Source organism: Rosa chinensis, chromosome 1 (genome assembly GCF_002994745.2).
Source record: "Rosa chinensis cultivar Old Blush chromosome 1, RchiOBHm-V2, whole genome shotgun sequence".
NCBI classification, from domain to species: Eukaryota; Viridiplantae; Streptophyta; class Magnoliopsida; order Rosales; family Rosaceae; genus Rosa; species Rosa chinensis.
Genome location: NC_037088.1, coordinates 56,927,026 through 56,939,768, shown reverse-complemented (window position 1 = coordinate 56,939,768; position 12,743 = coordinate 56,927,026). Strand labels below are relative to the sequence as shown.

The 12,743-nt window shown below is 39.1% G+C and overlaps 3 protein-coding genes across 3 annotated transcripts; all 3 read left to right on the top strand.

Moving 5' to 3' along the window:
• The first annotated feature begins 6,151 nt into the window (after positions 1–6,151).
• On the top strand, positions 6,152–6,866 carry LOC112183712 (60S ribosomal protein L15-2-like). Its single transcript, XM_040512509.1, has 2 exons — positions 6,152–6,753; positions 6,838–6,866. Exon 1 carries the CDS (start codon positions 6,162–6,164, stop codon positions 6,711–6,713), a length of 552 nt encoding a protein of 183 aa, XP_040368443.1. The 5' UTR covers positions 6,152–6,161; the 3' UTR covers positions 6,714–6,753; positions 6,838–6,866.
• An 864-nt stretch (positions 6,867–7,730) lies between these two features.
• LOC112181583 (DNA-binding protein HEXBP) lies at positions 7,731–10,217 on the top strand. Its single transcript, XM_024319965.2, has 4 exons — positions 7,731–7,866; positions 8,434–8,652; positions 9,309–9,401; positions 9,556–10,217. Exons 2-4 carry the CDS (start codon positions 8,558–8,560, stop codon positions 10,079–10,081), a joined length of 714 nt encoding a protein of 237 aa, XP_024175733.1. The 5' UTR covers positions 7,731–7,866; positions 8,434–8,557; the 3' UTR covers positions 10,082–10,217.
• Positions 10,218–10,305: 88 nt separating this feature from the next.
• On the top strand, positions 10,306–11,245 carry LOC112195320 (enoyl-CoA delta isomerase 1, peroxisomal). The gene has a single exon (XM_024335734.2). It carries the CDS (start codon positions 10,323–10,325, stop codon positions 11,049–11,051), a length of 729 nt encoding a protein of 242 aa, XP_024191502.1. The 5' UTR covers positions 10,306–10,322; the 3' UTR covers positions 11,052–11,245.
• Positions 11,246–12,743: the final 1,498 nt, after the last annotated feature.

Sequence of the window (12,743 nt, the reverse complement as noted above, 5' to 3'; positions counted from 1 at the left end):
CACCGACGGTGCAAGTGACCCAACCCTTATAAATAGCTTCTTCTTTTTTTAAGGGTCAATTGTTGTTCTCCAATTTTGTGTAGCTGGACATTGGAATTTGTAGTAATATTATATTGATGCAGTACATATATGGTCTTGCATTTCTACTGTTATCTCCACATTGGTTAGTCAGCAACTCATTGTGATTTCGAATGAGCTTTCTATGGATGATGGCTATATCATGAATTAATGGAACATGCTTTCATGTTTCTAAGTACTAGATAGTGTTGCATACTTGCATATAACAATCAGTTAACAATTGTTTCTGATCTGTGAACTTTTATTAAATCTGAGTGTTTGAATTTATCTTTTGGTACATCAGTCATGGTACATGTACAGAAGCAAATGATCAGTAAATCCATTTTTTTTTAATTACTGACACACATACACACACTTACTTATATGGCATTATATACTGATTGATTCAATTTATTTTTTATTTTCTGTTGTGTATTGTTTAATTTTATTGTAATCAATGTCTAGGATCATAACCACCGAATTTATCCCTTCTTCAGGTCAGATCAGCTCAAGGGTTCATTCATAACATGCATGGACACAATATCTGGCCGATCGCTTGAATGAGCTGTATAAACGGTGGAAGATTTCAATTTCAAATTCACATGCCCTGAGGAACAAGTGAAGGTTGCATTCACGTTTCATATCGAGAATCGTTATAATGACTAGATGAGTGAAATTAGGAACAATAAGAGTGTTGCAGCTCGATATGCTAATAATCCATCGTGATAGAAGCCAGAGATATGGACAAAGATCGTATAGAAAAAGAGTGAGCGAAACACAATCAATCATGGACAATCAACTATTGTGCATATGACGGATTCAGTATCAATGGAGGATACAGTCATCTCTCTGTGTAAACAAATACATGGCAGCATTACATCAGTGCCCAAATCAGCTGGCCTCGTCTAATCCTAAAGACAAAATTTGGCAAATCATAAAGACAAAATTTGGCCATCTACTATGTAATTAGTTTGTTTTTAATTTTCTTGTAGCGCTCAGCAGTCCCATTTATCGATCATAGAAGAAAACTTACTCTGCCATCTAAACAATACAGGTATTAAGGAGGTATGAGCAATTTTGAACCCGGTAATTTGGCCCTTGATCGACCGCAGGAAATTCCAGTTACAGTCATCCGCAAACACAATCTAATTCAGAAACTTGATTTAGAGAGTTTCGATCGAAAGGACTATATACACACATCCGATCGACTCAATATACAAGAGTACGAGCTATGAAGCTGCTAGTAGCATTTCACTCGTTGGTTTTGTGTTGGTTACCCTCGTCAAGGATTCAAAGTTTATATACGTTTTAATTAGATGCTAGAATAGGTTTTCTTTGAAGAATTTTCACACAGCTTTTGTAACGGACCTTGTCATGTTATTTGATGAATTGATGTGTTGGACTTGTGAAGCGATGTTCATATTCATGTCATCTTTAAACTTGTAAATTACCGGAAGTTTTGTGCGTGCCCTAACGCCATGCACATCATTATTACGATCGGGCCACAAGAGGTAGTCATGCTTGAAAACCAAATTGAGCTACCTCAATCAGTTACCTTACAGAAGAAACTCTATCATCCTATGAACTTGTGGCATTAACAATAAAACTCATAGGCCCAGACACAATGACTAAACAAGAAATCATATTTAAGATCGATGATTCTTATAAAGAAAGTTATATATGTAACGTGATAATGCGATGATGATAACGATATTTTTGTAGTTAATCACAAAGTAATAACTCATCCCGCAAGGTTTGACTTGCCAGAGAAAAAAAAAATTAAATAAAAAGAGATTTTGATATACACGACAGATAGACCTATGAAGGATTGTGGAAATCCCACTTTTTATTCTTACTTTTCAAATTTAAATCTTTTAACCTTATCTCATGAAGATACCCGAATAGTTTTCTAAATAGATGTCATAGAATCGTAATTATCCATATCAATAAGTTGGTGATTGATATCATCTTAACCAATCAAGGATTTCGTAAATCCCATTGTTATTCTCATCTTTCAAATTTCAGATCTTTTTAATCTAGAGTTCTTGACCTAAAACACCAAAATAAAAAAAAATTATCCCACTTACCCCATCAAAAAAAATTTATTCCCACCAACACAATTTAATAAGAAAAGACCATTTTGCCCTAAGCTTAATTATCAAACTACAACATTAGCACTCTCTCTCCACTCTCTCTCTCTCTCTCTCTCTCTCTCTCTCTCTCTCTCTCTCTCTCTCTCTCTCTCTCTCTCTCTCTCTCTCTCTCTCTCTCTCTCTCTCTCTCTCTCTCTCTCTCTCTCCTCCCTCTCTCTAACCGAGATATCAACGCCGGAGCTCCGGCAAAACCACAATGGTATCATTACAAACCTAAAAGACGCCATGGCAGACTGTTATGAGCTCGCCGGTGCTGTTGAAGAAGAAGACGAAGGTCGAAGATGTTGTTTGAGACGAAGGTGTGGCTGGTCTTCGCCGTGGCGGTGATCGTCTCTCTGCGAATCACTTTCTGAGGAACCACGCCGTCCAATTCAGACCAGATGATTTGCAGAACGGCGGCAGGGCTCTGTCGACGACTCCGAGCGCCCCACAGTCTTCCTCTTCCCCGGCCTCGATCTCGACCAGATCGATGTTATCGGCTGCGACGATAAGCACTTGGCCATAGAGAAGCTGGCAAAGCTTGGCGTCGTATCTTCTTCCCGGCCTTGGAGAGCTTGCCCATTGGCTTCCGGTTCCGATTCCAAAGAAGAGATGGATAAGAGCTTTTCGGCCTCTCTCCACCGCTATACTTGCAGATACTCCGACCAGGTCCTTGATTGGGTCGGGTCTGTTAGTGCTTGACCCAAATCAGTTTTTTTTTTTCTTTTGGTGGTAAAATATGGCAGAAGCCTAGAAAGAAAGAAAAAAAAAGGGCTTTATTGGGGCCAATAGATGTTTTAAATTGATGTAATCTCTTCATTTTTTTTCTTTAATCAAATTTTTATCTGTCTAATTTTAGAAAAATTAGTTTTCATTCTGCAAATGAAAGTTCTATTGGGGGGCAATAGACTATTGGGGCAAAAAAACTTTCCGGTGAGATTTTCAGCAAATTTCGGTTGGCAGTAGCAGTTGACCAGATTCCTACGAAAGTTGACCGGATTCCGGAGGCCGGTGACCGGGCTCCGGCGAAGTCTCCCATGGTTTCTCTCTCTTCCATTTTTTTTTTCTCTCTCTCTCTCTCTCTAAGTAACAAAGGGGTGAGGGTAAAATAGTATTAAAAAAAATTAAAAAAACAAAAAAAAAATCTTAATGGGGTATTAGGGAAGACCTACTTAGAGAGTTTTGGGTAAGAGGGAATTAAAAAAACTTTTAATGGGATAAGTAAGAAAAAAATCTCTAAAAATGGTGTAAATAGACAAAAACCCTTTAATCTAATACGTACGAGGGAAAAATGTCACCGTTTTCGTAATAGCTAGCTAGGTAAAGATCAGTTAATCCCATTAAGTTAGGGATTGATATCATTTAATCTAGACTATCAAGCATTTCCACGGGCGTAATTCTGTTCAAATAGTTGTAACCCAACTCTTAACTTATATAACCCCAGCGATTAAAGCAGTGCGCGTCCTCGTGAACCCTAACCACTCATAAACCCTAGTTTCTCTAATCTAGCTCTTCATTCCTGAACCTCTCATGGAGGCAGATACAGTGATAGTGAAAACCAAAGTGAATGTCGATCGTCGAACATTATTCAACAGTCATCTCTCTGTATAATTTACCCAACCTGTTAATGCTGACGTCAACTTTGTGCAAGGTTGCCAATAACGTGGTAAGATGAATCCCTTTTTGTTTATGGTTTAGGATTTCTATTAATTTAACCTTCTCTCAGAAGTGCTCTCTTGAAACAAATTTGATTGTCTTTTTCTTCCTCTACAGCAATGGAAGAGTCTAATTGCTCGAGTGTTCGTTTTCCCTTTCAAGAAGCAACTGTGACTACATCAGCTGAAGTGCTCCCTTGAACAGCTTTGATTGTCTTCTTCTTTTTCTCAGCAATGGAGGAGTCTACTTGCTGGAGCTTTCGTTTTCCTCCTTTCTCAGTGCCAAGTGCCAACCTCAACTACTTCGGCTGCCGTTCCGGGGCTCTCTCGTGAAACTTTGGGAAATCTTTCCGGAATTCCCAGCCAAAGTCTCCCTCATAAACATGAGAACGCATCGTTGTGATAACCGCACGATTTCCCTGTCGTAAACTCTCCTCCTCATCCGAAGGATATATATACGATCCGCTGTCTGGGTTGCTTGTCCAATTAGACTTTGATTTACTTGTCCTCTTCTTTGGTATTGACTTTTTTTTCAAAGACAGCACTAGAATTCCAAACGAAACGTATATTTGTTCGGATCGACTTGTTCACATGCATCTACGTGCCACAACTGGAGCTGCAACAGACGTAGTCAACTTGAAATTGGCTGGCTAGTTTCATTTTTTTTTTACAACACATCAACAGCAAATTGTTTATGTCAACTTTTCTCATACATAAGTGAAACACGTCGTTTGAGATCAGTTTAGAATTTTATCATAAGTGAAAATTCTCTAATTCGTCGAGTTCGGATGTGTTTGGATATAATCTTTGTTTTTTTTTTTTTGTCTCTTGCAACACCATATAGTAAAATTTATGAACGTTCCAGTATAGCAATTTTATTAAACTTCATAACGTGATAATGCTAGATGATGATAACGCTCGATATTCACTAACTAATAATTCACCCCTTAAGGTTTGACATACTTACAAAACTATCTATACTGGACATTAGGGTTTAGGGTTCCATTTTATTATGAGGACTTGTAAATGATGATTTTTAGGACGTTTTGTAATCAATGCCTTATGATATTTTCGGTTTTGAAAGTTCTTAGGTCGTTGTTTGATCTTTCGGATACAAAATATTCGGTGGGCTCGGGGTACTCTTGACATCCAATTTCAAGCAAGTGAAAATTTTCTAATTCGTTCAACTCACATGTGTTTGGATATAAAATCTTTTGTTTTTTTTGTCTCTTGCGACACGATACGGTGAAATTTTGTTAAACTTCATAACGTTATAATGCTTGATGAGTAGATGATGATAACGATCATTATTCACAAACTAATAACTCATCCAAAAAGGTTTGACATACTTACAATACTATCTATATATCACTATTAGAAACTGCTCACAACTTATGGATGTAGGAAAATGGGCCGATAGTTACTCGTCCAGAAATTGGTAGTTTGTTTTTAAAGATAAAATATAAATTTTTAATTGTCATCGATAAAAAATAAAATTTTAAATAAATAAATTTATTTAATGTTTGAAGAGTATAAAAGTAAAAAAGATTCTTTTTTTTGTTTTGATTTTTTTTGGTTGAGAAAATAACTAAAAAAAACCAGTTATGGCTAACCACACCATATGTACTAAAGGAAATATGCACTAATGGATTGTACGTACAGGTCTCTATTGGTTAAACTTTCAAGAAATTAAAAAAAAAAAAAATTAATGCCTGACATGTCTCAATATCTCAACAATCTAAATTGATCCTTAACGATTGTGCATATCCCACTATTTAAAAAAAAAAATCTCTTAAACTATTTCATAAAGACCCCGTACGTATATAGATCTCATAAACACCCAAACATTAGTGATTGATATCATTTTAACCAATCAAGGATTTCGTAAATAATAATGGATTCTCATCTTTCAAATTTCAAATTCTTTAAGCAGGTGACATTTGCTAAGTGGAAAATGTCACCGATTCTTTCCAATATCCAAATAGCTAGGTCTCATAAAGATCATCATTATCCCATTAAGTTCGGGATTCATATCATTTAAACTAGAGATTATCAAGTTACACTTGTGTAAATCCCATAACCATTCTTCTTTAGCCCGATAGTTGTAAACCCAACTCCGACCTTATATAAATTCCCATCGATCGGACTGGTGCATGTAGTCGATCGTTAAACCCTAACCCCTCATCTTCTCCCGGCCTTCTCCAATCCAGCTCTCCTCTCATTAACCCTCTCTATATGGCAGATATAATGATAGTCCTCTCATAATTTTCTCAAGGCGAAAATGCTACGGTGAAAGAAGCATCTCATTTCTGCAACAATGGGAGCTTACAAGTACGTCCCCGAACTAAGGCGGAAGAAGCAATCTGATGTGATGGGGTTCGTCCAGAGGGTTCGCTGCTGTCAGCATCCTTCGATTGTCCGAGTCACAAGGACTCGCCCCTACAAGGCCAAGCAGGGATATGTTATCTACCGTGTCCGTGTGAGGCGTGGTGGTCGCAAGAGGCCTGTTGCCAAGGGTATTGTGTATGAGAAGCGCACCAACCAGGGAGTTACACAACTAACGCAGCAAGAAGAGCGCGCTGGTCGTAAGTTGGGTGGCCTTAGGGTTCTCAATGAGGATTCAACCTACATGTACTCTGAGGTTATTCTTGTTCATGTTGCTCACACAGTATCAAGAAAGACCCAAGAATCAATTGGATCGTCGATCCTGTTCACAAGCACAGAGAGCTTCGTGGCCTCACTTCTGCTGGGAAGAAATACAGTGGACTGCGTGGATAGGGTCACATTTACCACAAGAATCGTCCTTCTCGCTGCAGGTCAACCTAGCTGGAAGAGAAACAACACCCTCTCCCATCGTCGCTACCGTTGATTTTGTTCCTTTTATCTTAGGTCTTGGTGTTATTTTATAGGTATTTTGAGCAAGACAATATTTTGTTATGAGCTGGAATTTTGCAGTTCGAAACTTTAATTTTTTTTTAAAAAAAATTACACAGATTCAGAATATGAAGCTGGTCGAACTTCCGTATAACTAATCCATTCCTTCATCGATCGTGAACGTCGTCATAATTAGATTGTACCAGTACGTGTGTGAATACAATGGAGTCTTAAGAGGACTTTACGTTGGATCTGATCTCCTACTTTGGCCTTGTTGTTTTTCGATGACACATCAACAACAGATCCCTACGTTGATGTCGACTTTCTCCTCCCGAAGTCTTTTCAGAGGATTTGGTGCTTTTGAACGAGCAGCAGCGGTGCTTTATCAACTACGATCGGAGGAACTAGTCAACTACAGTGTTTATGAGTGTTTTTATTTCAAATGAGGATGTAAACCTACACCGGTCGCAATCGGTCCCTCGTAGGAATAAGCCAGCAATAGTGTTTATGAGTATTTCTATTCGAATGTTTATTGGTTAATTATGTAGATGATGTACACTAATGAGATCGAATTGATGGAATTAACAACAAAATGTTTGAATTTCAAATGTTTATAGGTTTTTTTTTTAAAAGAAAATGTTTATAAGTTATGTAAATAACGCAACCCTCTTGAGATTGAATATTTAGAAAATTAACAACAAATGAGATAGAAAGACATAATTTTTAAATAGAATGTTCATATAACTTCGCACCTCATCATATTGTGAATCATTATATCACTAACAAAACTTGCAATTTTTTTATTTTTAAGAATTTAAAACTAACATTTAGTTCGTCAAAGAAAACAATACTAACATTTTACCGTGTTGCAAATACTTCGTGTCCAATAACACCGTATATAGATGAAGCCAGATATCTAAACGTTGTCGTTTTGGATCCAAAAGCCACATGTCTCAACGTTGTCGTTTTGCATGTAAATGCAAATCGCTTTTGCAGTTACGCGTTACATGGAGGAAATATAAAACTCTCCGCTGCAAATCCCCAAATCATTTTAATTGAGGGTTTCCCACTCATCCTCTTCCTCTTCTTCTTCTTCTTCTTCATTTTGCATCTCAGCGTTTTCTCTCTGACATGATATGACCACCTAGGTAAGAACTCCTCCCTTAATTGTATCTCTGTTTTTCTTAATATGTATATTTGGCTCTGTATGTTTAGAACTCGAATTCTTTCTCCTTCTCTGTCATCAAGATTTTATGTTCAAAGTTGCAAATTTTTTTGATGGGTGGAGATTTGGAAGATGTGGGTGTTTATAAAAGCTGAATTTTTAGATACATTGTGAAAATGGAGGTTGAAGAGTGAGATTCGTGGGCTAAAGTATGCACCTTTACTGCCTCCATGACATGAACACTGAGAAAAGTATATCAATTTTGAGTCTTTTAAGTTTCATATGTTATGTTTGTGTGATTCTGAAATCCGTAAAATTCATTAGCGAAGAATCAGAGTGGTAATGACTTTACTTTTTCTTGTTTTAGTGATGAAATGGGTAAAATTGATGTGTTGTGGGTTGTTTTTGTTTGTTTTATGTTCTGCTAGCACATGTAATGTTGTTCTGCTATCTTCTTGTATTCTCTTTCTTCCATTTGGAAACTAGTGCTTGGTAGGTTGATTGAACAATATGTTTGTTACATTTCGGTTTTTGTGGTTGTGTTGGGCAGCTTGGAGATTCGATTGGTGGGAGATCGCTGCTTTTTAAAGCCGGTTCTTGTTCTGGATATATGTACTTTACGTAAAGCAGTGTTGCAGATATTTCCTTGAAGGTTTTACTTGGTGCTTGCGAAGATGAGCCAAAGCCCCTCACGAGCCAGGAGGTTTCGCAGCAGTGAACGTGCATCTTACCGTGATGCCCCATATCCCAGGGAGCGCCGTGTTAATAGGTATTCTAACACATTGCTTTTGAATAACTTCTGTTTAGTGTGATTACTTTTTGAATGTGTTTTTCTGAATGCTCTTATAATACTCACAGAACAGCTTTATGTAATATTCTGTAGTCATTCCTTTTGTTGGTATAAGCTTTGGTGAGGTTTTAGAGGATATAGGGACCATATGATTTTACATGCAGAAAATTGACTCAAGAATTAATATGTCTATATTGTTACTGAGGTAGATGACTGCTATACCAGAAAGAGAACTAGAGGGCCATCACAATGTGATAGACTTCTAAGTGTAGGAGACAGGATGTGAATTAAATATTATAATTTTTGCAATAACTTCAACTCCTGCGGTAGCTTTATCTCCTTTTGAGTTACAGTTGCTTGTAATGCTTTGATAACCTATTGAATTATATGGCTTTTCTCCCCTTGATGCTTGTGTTAATGAAGTCTTCTTTGGAAAGTTAGGAAGGAATAACAAGAAAACAGAACTTTTGAAAGTTAGGAACTTTAATTGTAATGCATGTAGAAAAACTCAGAAAGCTCATCGGTCCCAATTTTTTTTAATTTCCTGATGTTGGAGATCATATTATAACTGGACATAGTATACTACTTATTGATAGCTCTAATGTCATGATTTTGATTGTTCTGTTATTTGGCAGGAATGATTTTCTTTGCAACAAATGTAAACGACCAGGGCATTTTGCCAGGGATTGCCCGAATATGACTGTCTGCAACAACTGTGGACTTCCTGGGTGAGTTAACTTCTGCTGAACCATTCATTTCACATAGAAGGTTTAGAATATTGAAAACTTGTTGTATGTAGGACTGCACAGCCTGGTAACCACTTAGTGATAAATCTCCTTTTGTGAAAGTGTTTTTGATACTATTACTGTATTCTTGTATCAGCCACATTGCTGCTGAATGCAACTCAACCGCTACTTGTTGGAACTGCAAGGAGCCTGGACATCTTGCAAGCCAATGCCCCAACGATCCAGTCTGCCATATGTGCGGCAAGATGGGTCACCTTGCTCGTGATTGCTCAAGCCCATCTCTTCCATCCCATGATGCGAGGCTATGCAACAACTGCTACAAGCCAGGTCACATTGCAGTCACTTGCACCAACGAGAAGGCATGCAACAACTGCCGCAAGCCAGGCCACCTCGCCCGCGACTGCCCCAACGAACCCATCTGCAACATCTGTAACATATCAGGCCACGTGGCCCGTCACTGCCCCAAGTCAGGATCAAACATGGGAGGAGGAGGAGGAGGAGGCCCTTTCCGCGACATTATCTGCCGTAACTGCAGCCTGCCAGGGCACGTCAGCCGCGAGTGTGTGTCCATTGTCATCTGCAACAACTGCGGCGGAAGGGGTCACCAAGCTTATGAGTGCCCTTCCGCCTTGATGTATGATCGCGGCGTGCGTAGGTATTGAGTAGTTCACCACCTAATGGATTAGGGTAGGGTTTCAGTCTGTAGGATCTGCTCGTCGAGTACTGTTACATTGGTTATATTATGAATCTATGCAATCCTCAATTTCATCTATATGAGTATATGATAGTGTTATGTCACTCTCAAACGTAGCTTCATTTGACTCGTAACTTCACACCTGGTCAATTGAGATGGCTCTCAAGCCACACCTATATATATATATCATCGATGATAACGAAATTCCAATGCATTGTGAAAAGTGTGAGACTAAGAAAATGTGCACGTTGGACAAGAAAGGCGAGGTCTTCATCCTCACCCTAACTGGCCCGGGTGAGCATAGGCTCAACCCAACTCTACTGGACGCAATCCAATCCGCTTTAAACACAGTCCGAGCCGCCGCCACGTCATCCTCCGTAGCCCTGATCACCACCGCACACGGCAAATTCTTCTCCAACGGCTACGATCTGGACTGGGCCGGGTCGGACAAAGCCCGAAGCGAGCTCATGAACTCGAAGCTCCGGTCGGTAGTGGCCGACTTCATCTCCCTCCCGTTGCCGACCATCGCCGCCGTCACCGGCCACGCCTCAGCCGCCGGATTCATCCTTGCGCGGTGCCACGACTACGTTCTGATGAGGAAGGACAGGGGGTTCGTCTATATGAGCGAGATGGACATCGCGCTGGTGATTCCGGCTTGGTTTCAAGCGCTGATTAAAAACAAGGTCGGATCGGCGGCGGCGCGGCGCGATTTGATGCTCAGAGCGGATAAGATGACGGCGGCGGCGGCCGTGGAGAAGGGGATTGTTGACTCGGCGGTTAATGGCGCGGAGGAGACCGTTGAGGCGGCGGTTAGATTGGGGGAGGAGTTGGTTAGGAGGAAATGGAAGGGACACGTGTACGCTCAGATTCGCGTTGACTTGATGTCGGAGGTTTTGGAGGAAATCCGAAACCATGACAGTACAAGATCCCGTCTGTAGCAACTGGGTCGGGTCGGGTCGGGTTGCATGTCTTTTCTTATGCCGTCTAACAGTCATTGGATTTAATGGTTGGATTCAATAAATATGGGCTTTGTTGGATTTACTTTTGTCTTTTGTAATCTGTTCAATTCTTTCAACATTATCATGGGTCAAAAATAATGATAGCTAAGTTGAGATGAAAATTCTTTAGCAGATCTTGATATTTATAAATATTTTTTTAATATAATTAAAATATATATTTGATATTATCCCACCATCCATTTATGTTGATGTAAGTGCACGTTGGTGCACTGAACATTCTCTGAGTTGAGACTACTTGAGGATTTAATGAAAAATAATGTCAAATTAAACAATGAGTGATCACTTGTTTTCATCGCTTTTTTTTTAATTGCGTTACGTTAAAATAGAATTATTTATAAAAAAAATAGAATTAGAGTCTTCTCTCTGATCTTAACATAGTTCTTGCACTTTATGATATTTCAAATAAAATCATGAAATTTATTTTTCAAATTTCATCGAGTTTCTCCACTCTTAGAAGGCACAAGACTTACAAAGTTGCATCAGTTGATGTGTTAATATAATAACACGACACTCATCATGTTTCATGATGCTGAGTGAAAATCAACACAAATAGTTTACTTAAGCATCAAGTTTGGACTTCTTGGGTGAGAGTTTTTCTACAAAACCATTGATTTTATATAGGAGTTAAGAATTTTGGTAGATTGGAAACTCTAATGACAATTCAGTGCTAAATATTCTTATGAAAGTGTTTTTTGAGTGTCGTGGATATGAGATTATAAAAGAAGAAAAATAATCTAATAAGGTAGGTCCAATGGGAGAGTCTCAGGTTTCGAACTTGGGTTTTTTTTATTAAAATCTAGGAGCCGTGACCACTTTCCTAATTTCAGCTTAAGAATTGTCCACTTACTCCACTAAAAGTTTTTTAACCCCATTTACCCAATCTAACATCTATTGACAGTATTGCCCTCATTTTAATTAATGAACTACACTTATCTCTCTCTCTCTCTCTCTAACATCTATTGACAGTATTGCCCTCATTTTAATTAATGAACTACACTTATCTCTCTCTCTCTCTCTCTCTCTCTCTAACTATTTCTCTCTCCTTGTCGACTCTCTCTCCCTCCCCCACCCCACTGATTTCTCTCCTCCATCCTCGAAATCCGGCAACGCCGTCATTCCGTCATCCTCGTCCCGCCAATAAAAGTGCCGCCGACTCCAAGCAAATCGATCCCCAGCTTGGATCTGTGAACCCAATCCAAATCGGATCAGTCCTATCAGATGCGATCTAGGCCTCCACAGATTTGATGTCGCCCGACAAACCTCAAACCTGCACCTCTAAGCCATTCGCAGATAAGTACAGCGAGGCATCTGTGAAACCCAGTCCAAATTGGATCAGTCCGATCCGATGCGATCCAGGCAGCCTCGTTCCAATCGAACAAGGTGAGCGGCAGTTCTTGTTTGCGTTCAGGACCGACTTGAGCTCCACGAAGGAGGAGTTTTCAATGACCCAATTGAGAAAAACGTTGTTTGGTAAATAACCAAATAGGGGTTCTGATTGTTTTCAACGAATTCAAAGGTTTTGAGGCTAATTAGGTTATGGGTAGAAGATGATGTGGATGGAATTGAACTGAAGTTGACCAAAGTAGAAGATGATGATGAATGATGGAGATG

Bases quoted from the DNA above. Each gene is read 5' to 3' on its own strand.
- LOC112181583 (XM_024319965.2), top strand. From the start codon at position 8,558: ATGAGCCAAAGCCCCTCACGAGCCAGGAGGTTTCGCAGCAGTGAACGT. The intron at 8,653-9,308 runs GTATTCTAACAC...GTTATTTGGCAG, and splicing joins AGGGAGCGCCGTGTTAATAG to GAATGATTTTCTTTGCAACA. The intron at 9,402-9,555 runs GTGAGTTAACTT...TTCTTGTATCAG, and splicing joins AACAACTGTGGACTTCCTGG to CCACATTGCTGCTGAATGCA.
- LOC112183712 (XM_040512509.1), top strand. From the start codon at position 6,162: ATGGGAGCTTACAAGTACGTCCCCGAACTAAGGCGGAAGAAGCAATCT.
- LOC112195320 (XM_024335734.2), top strand. From the start codon at position 10,323: ATGCATTGTGAAAAGTGTGAGACTAAGAAAATGTGCACGTTGGACAAG.